Source organism: Cherax quadricarinatus, chromosome 6, assembly GCF_038502225.1.
Source record: "Cherax quadricarinatus isolate ZL_2023a chromosome 6, ASM3850222v1, whole genome shotgun sequence".
In the NCBI taxonomy this organism is placed as follows: Eukaryota; Metazoa; Arthropoda; class Malacostraca; order Decapoda; family Parastacidae; genus Cherax; species Cherax quadricarinatus.
In genome coordinates, this window is record NC_091297.1 from 61,257,005 (window position 1) to 61,271,973 (window position 14,969).

At 38.7% G+C, this 14,969-nt stretch overlaps 1 protein-coding gene across 1 annotated transcript in view; it reads left to right on the forward strand.

The window, feature by feature from the left end:
* LOC138851087 (chimeric ERCC6-PGBD3 protein-like) overlaps positions 1-13,139 on the forward strand; it is a 57,287-nt gene extending 44,148 nt beyond the window's left edge. The window contains exon 3 of the mRNA XM_070079524.1: positions 13,082-13,139. Within this exon, the coding sequence (XP_069935625.1) occupies positions 13,082-13,139 (58 nt within the window). The remainder of the gene's footprint in view (positions 1-13,081) is intronic.
* Positions 13,140-14,969: the final 1,830 nt, after the last annotated feature.

Consider the following 14,969-nt stretch of genomic DNA (forward strand, 5'->3'; position numbering starts at 1 on the left):
ACTGTATCTCGGTAAGTACTGATCAGATTCTAATTTTTTTTGTTTTATTACCTTCACAAAAATATGCTCTTTAATTCTGTAAGAAAAAATAATTTTTTTTTTTTTCAAAATTTCTTGGACACTGGTGCGTGACTTCAGATTTTGGCCTTGGACCCTGAAAGGGTTAAAAGATCATAACAATTCACAATCACAAGCCTGTAGCAGAGAAGTTGGACTGGACACGTATGAAGTACGAATGCTGGGGTGGTGGGGTGTTATCTGGGGGGGAGGGGACGGCTGGAGGTCTACCCTGCTGATCCACAACAAGGCAGCCGCTTGGAGGAAGAAGGAAGTTTTTTTTTTCCTTCCTGCAAACTGAAGCTTGTTGAATTCATCATATGACATGTTACATAAAATTGTGCCGCAATTCTTCAATCGTGCTATACCTAAATCGTGCCAAATAAACTCGTGCTAAATGATGGTCTACTGTACATTCACTACCCCAGTGCCCCAAATATTTTGAAAAATAAAAAAATATTTTTTTTTTAATGAAAATAAAGAGCACATTGTTCTAAGTGTTATAGGATAAAAAAAAAATTTGGGTCATTACTTAGAGATATGAAGCTGAGATGTTGGCACTGGATGCTCATGTGACAGCAACATCGAGTCCTGCCACTTGCAGAAGTGTTGCCAGTGTACCATTATTTTCTATTTTTCATATTATATAATTTTTATGTTCTGATAATTGCAATTTATAGTAGTTCTTGTCATTTCATAACCAATCTTTGTTCTGACGTTAGTAGTATTAGGTACTGAAATTGTACTCAAATTGTCACAAACACACTGACAGGTGGACATTTACACCTGCCTTGGCCATTTATAGATCCCAGCAATGTTTTGGATGTGGAAGTATATAATAATAATAATAATAATAATATTATTATTATTATTATTATGTAATTATAAGTTCCCTTGAAGGGGGGCGTCGGTCAAAAAATTGTAGCTCTTTTGTTTACCGTCTGATTTCCTCCAGTTTTGGTGCACAAGACAAAGTGTTTTCACTTTTTCTTGAAAATATTTATCAAAAATATACCTCAAACAACAACTGAGAAAAGACTGAAAAAGGACTGATTTACTGAAAATGCTCTTGTGGCCAAATTTATTCCTATATGGGACTACGTAAGGTTGTTTGGACACTTGGTGCCGAGAGAACAATGCTTATATGTATTTACTTCATGACCTTGCCTCTAAATAACTTATCTTTATTTCACAAAAAAATAAAGTTTGTTAGTTCTTGGAATGTTGCAAAAAATCTGCCCTTTACTCCCACATAAATCCCAAAGTATTTGGAATATTTCCAAAAATTGCACGAAGGAATTTAGAGAAATCATTTTTACAGTTTTTAATTAAGTAATAAAGGAAGAATTTTGGCCATTAGGTGAATAAGTTACTTCCGAGATATTGGCCTGGAGTGCCGGCCGGCCCGCCGTCTCGAATTTTTTTGTTTTTTCGCGAAAATCGCATTTGTTTGGGTGTATTTCTTAGTAAACTGATGTTCTAGTGCAGTTATCCTCTTCAAAACACCGTTTTCTCTTACTCAGAGACCAAAGAATACGACATGAGAGGATTCACTCATTTATATCAAAATATTCCCGATGGTCTCTCGCCATATTATGGCTTATTTTATTCAGTCTAGCGTATATAATATGTTTGTATGTTATTTATAGTGTTTGTTATATCATATTAGATCAATTCTGATAGATAAATAAGCCATAGAGTTGATATATAAGCTGATATAAGCGTAATAATGAAGTGATTTCTCCTGGCACTCTCTGGAGCGGGAACACTGCCGAGCGATCCCATATGGTGCCTGGTTGGCTCTAAGTCTACGGATAAGCTCCGCCTACTTTTTTATGATGCCAAATAGTCAGTTATTATATTAGAAAGAATAATTCAAGAAAAAGAGATAAAAAACTAGGAAAAAATTCCAAAAAATATATGGGCTGTGAGCAGACTCGCTACCCACATCGCCGTCACCATACCTGATATAAATGACTATAATTTCTTGTAGAAACGTCGTAGAACATTCATTCTGGTATCATTGTGTTGCCAAAGAGTTAAGCTATTTTTCGGTATATGTAGCTCAATTTCCATAATTTTTCGATTTTTGGTTGAGCGTGCGCGGAAACTTGCCCTACAGCCCCCTGAAGCATGAAAAACAAGCCTCAGTCCACCCGACAGACAGTGACGTAAAATGAGATATCATTAGATAAGAGCTGGCATTTGATGAGCATACATGAGGGTGCAGTGGTAAGACTTGACAAGATTAGATTAGAGGTGACATTTGATGAGCATCAGCCCTCGCTTTGAAGCTCCCTGTCTATCTGTCTAGCTCTCTGTCTCAGAGAGAGCCACAAGACTGCATCATGTTTATTCATATCTTCAAGCAAAGTATAGCACTTTGTCTGGATTTTTTGGGTTATCCTAGGTAATTTACACTATGTATACTTGTATTTGTGTGTACTTGTGTGACAGAGACAGATAGAGACAGAGACAGACAGAGGCAGACAGAGGCAGACAGTGACAGATAGGCAGAGACAGATAGGCAGAGACAGATAGGCAGAGACAGATAGGCAGAGACAGATAGGCAGAGACAGATAGGCAGAGACAGATAGGCAGAGACAGATAGGCAGAGACAGATAGGCAGAGACAGATAGGCAGAGACAGATAGGCAGAGACAGATAGGCAGAGACAGATAGGCAGATAGACAGATAGGCAGATAGGCAGATAGGCAGATAGACAGATAGGCAGATAGGCAGATAGGCAGATAGACAGATAGGCAGATAGGCAGATAGGCAGATAGACAGATAGGCAGATAGACAGATAGGCAGATAGGCAGATAGGCAGATAGACAGATAGATAGGCAGATAGACAGATAGATAGGCAGATAGACAGATAGGCAGATAGACAGATATTTTTCCTTGACCACTATGACCACATCCACCTCAAAGCTACTAAACTCGGGGTCAACATTACTTTCCTCTTAAAATGGGAGAGTTAATACTACATGAAATCAGTGATTCCCAGGTGTTTACCTCACTGTTTGCTCTAGCTGGCGCTCATTTGAACTGGTTCTCCCACAAGGTACTAAGTGATCCCAAATTTTTTTTAATACAGTGCACACTGAGTGTTATGACCCATTCTATGCTGACAAGACATCTCAGGCCAATTGTTCCATATTTGAAGGCAGGAAAAACAAAACGTTTATATACGTTTGGGGCACTTGCGGTAAGAATGTATATATACGTTTGGACCGTTTACGAGTTAATATCACTTTTACCCTTGTTGACGACTCTTGTTGGTGTATGGAAGACGTGACGAGGGGAGAGGGAGGAGGGAGGAGAAGGAGAGGTTATTGGTTGGAAGGGGAATCCCCCTCCATGAGGACTTCAAGTATCAAGTCCCTATCTGGGGTTACTTCATTTTGTCTTTTACTGGCACTGGACCCCTGTTGCACAAAAAACCTGTCCAGAGAGGTCTGTTTCTGGCATCTCTGCAAGATTTGCCTGAAATGGGACAAGGTATTGTCATTGATCATGTTGCAGACATGGCTTGCAACAGCTTTGTTAGGGTGATATTTCTCCACAAAACTTTGCAAATCACTCCACTTTGCACACATGTCCTTAATTACTGAAGAAGGCACATTCTCCCCTCTCTCTTCCTCCACCTTTGAAGCAACACAACACATCTCCTGCTAACTGTTTTTCGTTGATCCACACTAACAACAACTCGACATCTTCGATTGTTTGCGATCTCTGTTTCATTAGCACATTTACCCCTTTCACAACATCAGATTCCTTGATTTCTTTTTTCTTCGCCAGGATGGAACTGATCGTTGCTGAGGACGACCTCTACCCTGCTTTCCTTCCCCTACTTATTTATACGCTCTCCATGTCATTCTACTTTAATCCATTCTCTCTAAATGACCAAAGCACCTCAACAACCCCTCTACAGTCTTCTGACTAATACTTTTATTAACTTCACACCTTCTAATTTCCACACTCCGAATTTTCTGCATAATATTTACACCATGCATTGCCCTTAGAAAGGACATTTTCACTGCCTCCAACCGCCTCCTCGCTGCAGCATTTGCAGCCCATGCTTCACACCCATATAAGGGAATTGGTACCACTATACTTTCATACATTCGCTTCTTTGCCTCCATAGATAACATTTTTTGTCTCCACACATATACCTCAATGCACTACTCACCTTTTTTTTCTTCATCGATTCTAGGTTAACCTCATCCTTCATCCTCAACAACTCCCAAATATCTGAAAACATTCACTTCTTCCATACTGCCTCTCTCCAATGTGATATTCAATTTTTCTTTATCTAAATCATTTGATACCCTCATCACCTTATTCTTATCTATGTTAACTTTCAACTTTCTTCCTTTACATACCCTCCCAAACTTGTCCACGAACCTTTGCTTTGCTAGGGTGTTGATATACTCAGTAAACTTATTCCCCTATAATTTTTGCACACTCTTTTGTCCCCCTTCCTTTTATATAAAGGAACTATACAACTTCTCTGCCAGTCCCTAGGTATCTTCCCCTCTTTCATACATTTATTAAACAAAAATACCAACCACTCCAACACTATATTCCCCTCTGCTTTTAACATTTCTGTTATGATCCCGTCAGTTCCAGCTGCTTTACCCCCTTTCATTCTATGTAATGCCTTGCACACCTCCCCCACACTCAAATCCTGCTCTTCTTCACTCCTAAAAAATGTTATACCTCCCTGACCAGCACATGAAATTGCTGCCTCCCTTTCTTCATCGACATTTAAAAGTTCCTCAAAATATTCCCGCCATCTACCCAATGCCTCCATCTCCCCATCTACTAATTCCCCTACTCTGTTTTTAACTGACAGATCCATTCGTTCCCTAGGCTTTCTTAACTTGTTTATCTCATTCCAAAATTTTTTCTTTTCCTCATCAAAATTTTTTGAGTGCCTCTCCCATTCTGTCATCTGCTCTCCTTTTACACACACTCACCACTCTCTTCACCTTCCTTTTACTCTTCATATGCTACCTTTTTCTCTTTTAGCACACCCTTTACTACATCATTCCACCAATCACTCCTCTTTCCTTCTGCACCCGCCCTCCTATAGCCACAAACTTCTGCCCCACATTCTAATATTGCATTTTTAAAACTGTTCCAACCCTCCTCATACTTGCACTAGCCCATCTTTCTGCCAATAGTTGCTTATATCTCACCCTAACTTCTTCCTCCTTTAGTTTATACACTTTCACCTCTCTCTTGCTTGTTGCCATTTTCTTTTTGTCCCATCTGTGCCTTACCCTAGCTGTAGCTACAACTAAATAATGATCTGATATATCAGTTGCCCCTCTATAAACATGTGCATCCTGAAGCCTACCCATCAACCTTTTATCCACCAATACATAATCTAACAAACTACTTTAATTACTGGCTCTATCATATCTTGTATACTTATTTATCCTCTTTTTCATAAAATATATATTACTTATTACCAAACCCCTTTCTACACATGGCTTAATTAAAGGCTTCCCATTTTCATTTACCCCTGGCACCCCAAATTTACTTACTACTCCCTCCACAACATTTTTGCCCACTTTAGCATTGAAATCCCCAACAACAAGTACTCTCACTTGGTTCAAAACTCCCTATGCACTCACTCAACATCTCCCAAAATCTCTCTCCTCTACACTTCTCTCTTCTCCAGGTGCATAAACCACTTACTATAACCCACTTTTCTCATCCAACCCTTATTTTTGGCCAGAGAAAATGTAATTCTCCCGACACTCCTACAAACCGCTTGGTAAACACATCTCATATTTATGTCAGTTTTTATACTTTGGGTTTATGTATCATATTTGTATGTTACAAAGCGTGTTTATTGTATAATTTTGAAAAGCATATCATAGATGGATTAATGGAATTGTCTATATTAACGTAAAATATGACATTTAATACGCCCAAGAAATTACATGTACAGTATTATTGTTAACCCTTTCACTGTCGGTGCTGTATAGGTACGGCTTACGAGCCAGTGTTGGTGACGTATTATTATGCCACAATTCTAGCGGCTTCAGCTGTAGTGGGAGAAAGCTGGTAGATGTACTTGTGAGAGAATGGGCCTGCGTGATCATTGTGCGCAGTATAAAAAAAATCAGGGTACCTGCATTACATTGTGGGAATGCCATTTCGGTAGTCCTTGTTTATCATGCCTCCTGGTAAGAAATATCTCGCTCCCCAGTGAATTGGGACTCTTCTCTTACCAAGTGATAGTTCTAACAGAGATAGAAGTGTCAGTGATGATGAATTTCATGATTTTGAGGAGTTTGTGACCGAAAGCAATGCCCAGGATACCAGAAATAGTGCTGAAAGCCCAGACAACCATCAACCTAGGATAACTCAAAAAAGTCAAAGTGACAGAGTGACTTCGTGATTTTAATGTGTACCAGCATGCCAGCATGATGTGTAAGTATATTTAGGTACAGGTACACATAAATGTAATTATGAGAGTACATATAAAATATGCAATACTTTTAAAACACTTGAAATTTTGGAAAGTTTCCAGACATAATAGAGAGAGGTACTCACGGAGAATGTAAACAAACCAGGTGGGGTGCACCGTATTAGAAAGACGGGGAGCTGTATAGCAAGTTTTGGTCATAATTTGAAATAGCCGTATTAGGGGAATGCAATAAAGCGGGGCCCTACTGTATTAAGTAGTTGGTTAAGCATTAGGTTTAGTCTGCCCGAAATGCCCCGGCATAATAGTGTCTTTCTTTGTACTTTGCAAATCAAAATTGTAATTACACATTGTAAACTATGCAAATAAATAAAATCTTCAATCCTTAATTAACCAAAGAGCTGCAGAACTGCAGTCATGAACTGTCATTTGACTATGCATTTGCAAATGTTAGGCCTCTTAGCTTATTATATGTCCACAGCATCTCTTTCAGCTTTAGGATTTTATTATTTTCATCAAAAGAAATGCAGTACATATAAGAAAGCTGTGTCTGTGGCAGTGTTCAGATTGGTCACAAACCAGACATAAGAAAGTAGAGTTGTTAAGTTAGAGTGACTATAGTGGTCATAGTTGTTATAAAAGAAATAATTGTAGATCCTTAATATTAAAAAAAAAAAATCTTTTGCACACAACAGTGTGCAAAAGAGGAATGAAAAGTACCTACTAAGTCAGATAACTGATGCAAGTGGTTGGTGCTTGATACATAGCAATTTGTTCAATTTCATCTAGTAAAATTTTTGGGTAGTGTCAGTGTTCTTGCAACAAATGCTTCACAATTTAAAAAAAAAAAAAAATTTTAATGACATTCTTTTCTTTTTCTGATGTTAACCCTTTGACTGTCGCGGCCGTATATATACGTTTTACGAGGTGCCGTGTTTGACGTATATATACTCATAAATTCTAGCGGCTTCAAATCAAGCAGGAGAAAGCTGGTAGGCCCACATGTGAGAGAATGGGTCTGTGTGGTCAGTGTGCACCATATAAAAAAAATCCTGGAGCACGCAGTGCATAATGAGAAAAAAAAAACTCCGACCGTTTTTTTTTAATTAAAATGCCGACTTTGTGGTCTATTTTCGTATAGTATTTATGGTTGTATTCTCGTTTTCTTGGTCTCATTTGATAGAATGGAAAACATATTACAGAAATAGAGGTGTTTTTGATTGATTTTACTATAAAAAGAACCTAGAAATGGAGCTCAAATTAGGGGAAGTGTTTGATTTTTGCCATTGTTCAAAAGTAAACAAATGATGCCAGTGTCCAATAAATGTCCAACTAGCCATTCTAATATGCAGTCATGAATGGGTTGATGTTATTTATACAGTTATTACCTCATTGCAGTAGTCTGCATAATAGTAAGTCTAATATTTTTTGTTTGAATAAAAATTCAAAATAGAAAGCAAGAGTAATATCAGAGGGGCCTGGAGACGTGACTGATGAACAAAGAAAACGTTATTTTAGAGCCTGGAATGTCTGCATTGTTCATTCTGGACCTTATTTTGAAATTGTCATATTTTTTAGTTTTCGTGAAATTGGCCAAATTGCAAATTTCTGACCACATTATTAGGTAGTTGAAATCAGTAAATGGGCAGTTTCTTGTACTCAATCGATAGAAAAAATGAAGTTCTAAAGAAATAGCTATGAGTTTGGGCGACTGGAACAATGGAATTAGCCGAAAATAGGGCTCAAAGTGGGCGAAATCGCCGATTTGTAAACAGCGCCGAGGTCGCTAACTTCGCGAGAGCATAATTCCGTCAGTTTTCCATCAAATTTCGTTTTTTTGGTGTCATTACAATCGGGAAAAGATTCTCTATCATTTCATAAGAAAAAATAATTTTTTTTTTTTTAAATTTTGCGACACCAGGAGACACCTCAGGATTGGGGGTTGCGACAGTCAAAGGGTTAAGTCTTTTGACCTAATAATTGATGGAGCATTATCAGGCAGCTTCCTCAGTGATACAAAAATAAGGAATTGAAGCCAAAAGCATTGGAAATGCCATCTTTGGTCAGTGGGAAGATAACAGGGGATAAAATATTCACACGAAAGACTATCTTCAAATTTTTGAAGAGTATGTAAGTTTAGATGGGTATTGTGCTTTGGGATTTATGAATCTCCTTTGCAGTTCTTTTTCCATAAGTTTTACCCTGACAGATTCCTTAGTTTGGTTGACTTGCAATGCCCAGGAGGAATTTGCCAAATGCTTTCATTCTTTGCATTCATAGTTGTGGTGAAAGCATGATACACGTAAATTTGGTATTCTCCACTGTGTCCACTCTTGGACTGCACTGTTGACCTTTCAGTTTCTGCAGCAGTTTGAGCAACAGGTTATAAAAGATGATGGTTAGTTCTTGTTACTCAAGATTTTATTCATGACACAGTAAAGTGTCTATGGTTTAAGGTTTAGGTGTGATTTATACAGTCACAAAGGTGGCTGCTGAGATCTGTCAACTTGAGGTGAAATATGTGCAGAATGAATTGGCAGTTTTCTCCTCAGCAATCTGTTGCAGTCTGCAGGTACCACTGCACAGTATAATGTTGAAGAGTGAGCTGCTGCACTTTGCTGCAGGTTTCTGCCCAAACTTCTTTTTTAACCCTTTCAGGGTCCGTCCCATAGATCTACGGCTTCACGTTGAGTGTCCAAACTGTAGCTCTACGCCAAAATTCTAGCGCCATCAAATTTAGCGCGAAAACGCTCATAGGCCTACATGTGAGAGAAAGGGTCTGCATGGTGGGTGTGCACCATAAGCAAAAAATCTAGGCGCCCGCACAGCATTATGGGAACACCGGCTCAGTTACCCTTGTTCACCATGCCTCATCGCAAGGCAGCTCTCACTCCAAGGAAAATTGCGACTCTCCTGTTCCTATCTGATAGTTCTGACAGTGATGGAAGTGGAAATGAAGACGAATTCTTTGGCTTTGATCAGTTAGTGACCGAAAGGAATGACCAGGATATTGATAATAGTGCAGAAAACCCTGATGATCCTCAACCTTTTACCTCTGGTGTGGGCACTCGTTAGTCACTGTCGGTTGTACCTCAACGCAAGAGAAAACTATTATTTTCGCATGGCCAGGCCTCTGACTTCAGTAATGATGATGATAGTGACGTGGATTGTGATTTTATTGCTCTTGACGATCATTCGAGTAGTGATAGTGAGGAATCATATTCACCAGTGAAGCGTCGGTATGTATGCCGCCGCATGTGCTCGGATAGTGTACCCTATGCCGTGCCCAGGGGACGGAGTACATCCCGGAGTACATCCCGTGGCCCTAGACCAGGTATAGATAGTAATAGTGAGGATGATGTGCCTACACTTGGCATGGATAGACCACAGGCATCAGTAGATGGTGGTAGTGGTGATGGTAGTGCCACGGCCATGCGTGACTCACCAGCCCAGGCTGGGGCCCACGCTGCTGACTCCACAGTTCAAGGACAAAGCGGAGCGTCAGCCACCAGCCCACCACAACCACAACTACCCGCACAACCAGCCTATGATGTCCAGTAACCACCAGCAAACTGTATCTGGGATTGGCAGCAAAATCCCAATTTTGTTCCCAAGCCCCACCACTTTGATGACTCTGAAAGTGGAATTCTACCAACTTGTTCCCTTGGAAACACTGCAAATGAACTGGAATTCTTTGAACTATTCTTTGACCAGCCATTGATGGAAACTATTGTCAGGGAAAGTAATAAGTATTTTGAGTACACCATGGCAAATACGATTATATCACCACAGTCAAGACTACACCGGTGGAAAGAGAGGACTGTTGCAGAAATGTATTTGCTTTTTGCAACAATAATGCTTATGCCTCATGTCTATAAGCATAATATAAAAGTATATTGGTCCACAGATCGGGTTTATCGTACTGTTACGTATGTTGCACTTCTCTGACAAAACCAGGCCTGACAGAAGTGACAGGTTATACAAGATTAGAAATGTTTTTATGTATCTCAAACAAAAGTTCAGCATGTACTTTCATCCATTCAAGAATCTTGTAATTGACGAGTCTTTGATTTTGTTCAAAGGTTGGCCATCATTCAAGCAGTATATACCGAGCAAGAAGAAACGCTTTGGTATAAAACTGTTTGTACTCTGTGACTGTGACAGTGGCCTGGTATTGGATATTGTTGTATACACGGGAAGTAAAACATTGAAAGATACAAAGATGTTATTGGGCATCTCAGGTGACGTAGTGAGAAGTATGATGGCACCTTATCTTGGTAAGGGGCATACATTATATACCGATAACTGGTACACAAGCCCATTACTCAATGATTTCTTGCGAGTGAACAAGACAGATGTGTGTGGCACAGTGCGTTCTAATCGTAAACATATGCCCAGGCTCAACACAGGTGCTCGTGGTGATGACGTGCAGGTGTTTACTGCCAATGACATCATGGCATTATGGTGGCATGACAAATGAGATGTCACATTGTTGACAACCATTCACCGTAATGAAATGCAAGACAGTGGCAAAGTTGATCAAGTGACTAATGAACATATTCGAAAACCAGTAACAGTGATTGATTATACACAAAACATGCCCTTGGTTGACAAATGTGACATGCATATTGGCTTTGTTGATTGTGTTCGTAAAAGTTACAAGCGGTACATGAAACTTTTCTTCCATCTCATGAACATTTCAATGCTCAATGCATATATAATATGTACCAAATGAAGACTGGCAACAGACCACCATATGGTGAATTTTGTTTCTCTTGTCAGACAACTCATAATGAAGTACCAGGTAACAACACCTGCTATACCACAAGGTCTTCGAACTCCTCAGGATATACCCAAGCGTTTGAGGAGGGAAGGTGATCATTTCATAATACAGCTTCCTTCAACTCAGAAGATATTTGCTCAGAAGAGATGCATCGTCTGTGCACAAACAAAACGAGGGCAACAAAGACGCAAAAACACTCGGTTTATGTGTGAGGAATGTAAGGTACCTCTGTGCATGGTGCCTTGTTTCAAGAAGTTCCACAAGCTCCAGCAGTTCTAAAACCATGTCCAGTGATTGTAAATATGTAAATATATGATAGAACCTTAGTTTTATACAAGATTTGTGCATGTTTATTGTAATAAACAAAAGTGGTAAACAATTATATGATAATAACTTTAGTGCAGTTATTGTGTTCAATACAGTGAGTTTATATATATACATTATATACAGTATTGGTCTCTCAGGCCCCAAATGTTAGTAGGAAAAGAAAAAAATTAGAAAAGAAAAGAAAAAACTGCAAAAAACGGTAAATAAAGTAATGTGCGTATGTGGAAATCGTCGCTGTTGCCACCACCACGTTATTTGGGGTCAACTTCTCGGCACTGTATCTCGGTAAGTACTGATCAGAATTTTTTTTTGTCTTATTACCTTCACAAAAATATACTCTTTAATTCTGTAAGAAAAATAATTTTTTTTTTTTTTTTTTTTTTTCAAAATTTCTTGGACACTGGAGCACCACTTCAGATTTTGGCCTTGGACCCTGAAGGGGTTAATGGCATTTGGAGCACAATGTAGTGGACTAGGCTTCACTTGCATGTGGCTTTTAGTCATTCCTGCATGAGTATTGCATCCTGCCCTTCTCTTCTGCATTTACTTATCCCTGTTCACCTAAGGATCTGCTTTGCACTGGGACATTTCAAAATATCCCCTATTGAATCTTGGGTTCTGGTGAGCTTCAACTAGAAATACACAGAAGGGAGTAAGGTCCTTGCTTTTTTTTTTTTGGATTGAGCACATGCCAGGCAATTCCCTTGTGCTCCATCTTTGCAACATAAGACAGATCCTTATGCCAATCAAATGAGTCCGTGTACCCTATTGTGTTGGCATTTGAGCTTTCCACCTAGGCATGGGGCTGAAGTATCTATTATCAGGAGAATTTATTTTTCCTTCTTTGGATGGTATGTTTTTATTAGTGTTGGATGGGGCCCCTAAATTAACCCTTTCAGGGTCGGAACCCTTGTTCTGAAACTTACTCTTAGGGCTGGAGAATTTTGATTTTTTTTTTTTTTATGAAATTATAGAGAATCTTTTTCCAAAGGTAATGAAACCAAAAGTATGAAATTTGATGGAAACTTGTGGAGTTCATGATTGCAGCCATGTATAAACGTAAGTAACCATTCTTACAGTATTCATTACCTTTGTAACTTGTGAGTTCATTACCTTTGTAACTTGTGAGTTCATTACCTTTGTAACTTGTGAGTTCATTACCTTGAACCTAGTTCAGCCATCAAAACTTTGGAGCCCGGTCCCTGGACCCATTGTGTACCTTTGTAATCTGTAAATACCTTTGTAACTTGTCATGATTGTGACTAGACCTACCTGGAGTTCATTACCTTTGTAAATTGTGAATTCATTACCTCTGTAACTTGCTCAGCTATCAAAACTTTGAGGCCCAGTCCCTGGACCAATTATGTACCTCTGTAATCTTTTGACTACCGCCCACAGGATGGGTATAGGGTGCATAATAAACATATTAAACTAACTAACTAAACTTGTGGAATTATGCTCTTGCAGGGTTAGCTGTCTTGGTGATATTTATGCATCAGTGATTTTTGGCCACTGTGATTCCTAGTTTTGGCCAATTTCGTTGTTCCAGTATACCAAACTCATAGCTATAGTATTCTTTCTATCGATTGAGTACAAGTTATACCACAGGCGGGGTTAAAACCCACTATCAGAGAGTCTCAAAACTCGAGACCCTCTGATCACGGGTTCTAACACTGCCCTTGGTATGGTTTGTTTGCAATCTTATCATTAAAATTTTGTAAATCAGATTGAGTACAAGAAAATGCTCATTTAATAACCCTTTCAGGGTCGACAGGCCCTCTCAGAGACTTGTTCTCAGGGTCTCCCAAATTTCAAAAAAAAAAAAAAATTATTTTTTCTTATGAAAAGATACAGAATCTTTTCCCGATCAAAATGACACCAAAAGTATGAAATTTGATGGAAAACTTACGGAATTATGCTCTCGCGAAGTTAGCGGTCTCGACGATGTTTACGCATCGGCGATTTTGCCCACTTTGAGCCCTATTTTCAGCCAATTCCACTGTACTAGTTGACAAAAATCATGAATATTTCGGTAGAATTTCATTTTTTCTATCGATTGAGTGCAAGAAACCACCCATTTACCGATTTCAACTATCCAATACAGTGGTCAGAATTTAGCAATTTTGCCAATTTCATACAGATTTCAAAAGATGCCAATTTCCAGATAGGGTCCAGAATAAACAATAAAGACATTCCTGGCACTAAAGTGACATTTCCTCTGTTCATTTGTCACGTCCCAATGCCCCTCTTACATTCTTTTGCTTTCCACTTTGAATTTTTGTTCTCACAAAAATTATAAGATTTACTGTTATGCAGACTACTGCATTAGTGTAAAAAATGGTATAAATAATATCAGTGCACTTGTGAGAGAATATTAGATGCCCCAGTTGACATGTATTGGACGCTTAGCATGATTTGTTTACTTTTGAACTTTGGTAAAAATTGAACATTTCTGCTACTTTGAGCTCAATTTCAAGGTACTTTTCATTGTAAAATCAGTCAAAATCATCTGAATTTCTGTAATATGTCTTCCATTCTATAGAATGAGACCAGGAAAACTAGAATACAACAATAAATACCATACGAAAATATAGTGCAAAGTCGCTGTTTTAATCCAAAAACACGGTCGATTTTTTTTTTCTCATTACGCACTGTGGGCTGCAAGATTTTTTTTATACTGCGCACACTGACCACATAGACCCATTCTTTCATATGTAGGCCTACCAGCTTTCTCTCGCTAGATTTGAGGGCGCTAGAATTTAGGTGTACTAGTACGTCAAAGATCCTGGTGCGTAAGCCGTACTATATGGCTGAAACCCTGAAAGGGTTAACCCTTTCAACTACCCAATAAAGTGATCAGAAGTTTGGCCAAGTTCACACAAAATTAAAAAATTGCCATTTTCAAAATAGGGTCCAGAATAAACAATGCAGACATTCCTGGCACTAAAACATTTCCTCTGTTAATTAGACAGGTCCTTAGGCTTCTCCTATATTATGATTGCTTTCCATTTTGAATTTTTATTTACCCAAAAAATAGAATATTTACTGTTATGCAGAATACTGCAATATTCTAATAATTGTATAAATAATGTCTGCACATTTGTGAAAGCATATTTCACCAACTAGTTGGATGTGTATTGGACGATTGATGTAATTTGTGTACTTTGTCGATTATTATAATCAAAAGGAACTGCTATATCTCCCAGGGTCATACAGTGCTGCAAGGTAGGAATTGATGCTGGATCTAAGGATAAATAAGGGTGAAGATGATGACAAAGGTAAAGTTAGGAGGGGCTGTGAGGAGTGCTAAAGGAAGGATTATCAAAGTTTGTGTAATAAATCAGTTGCTGTCAAA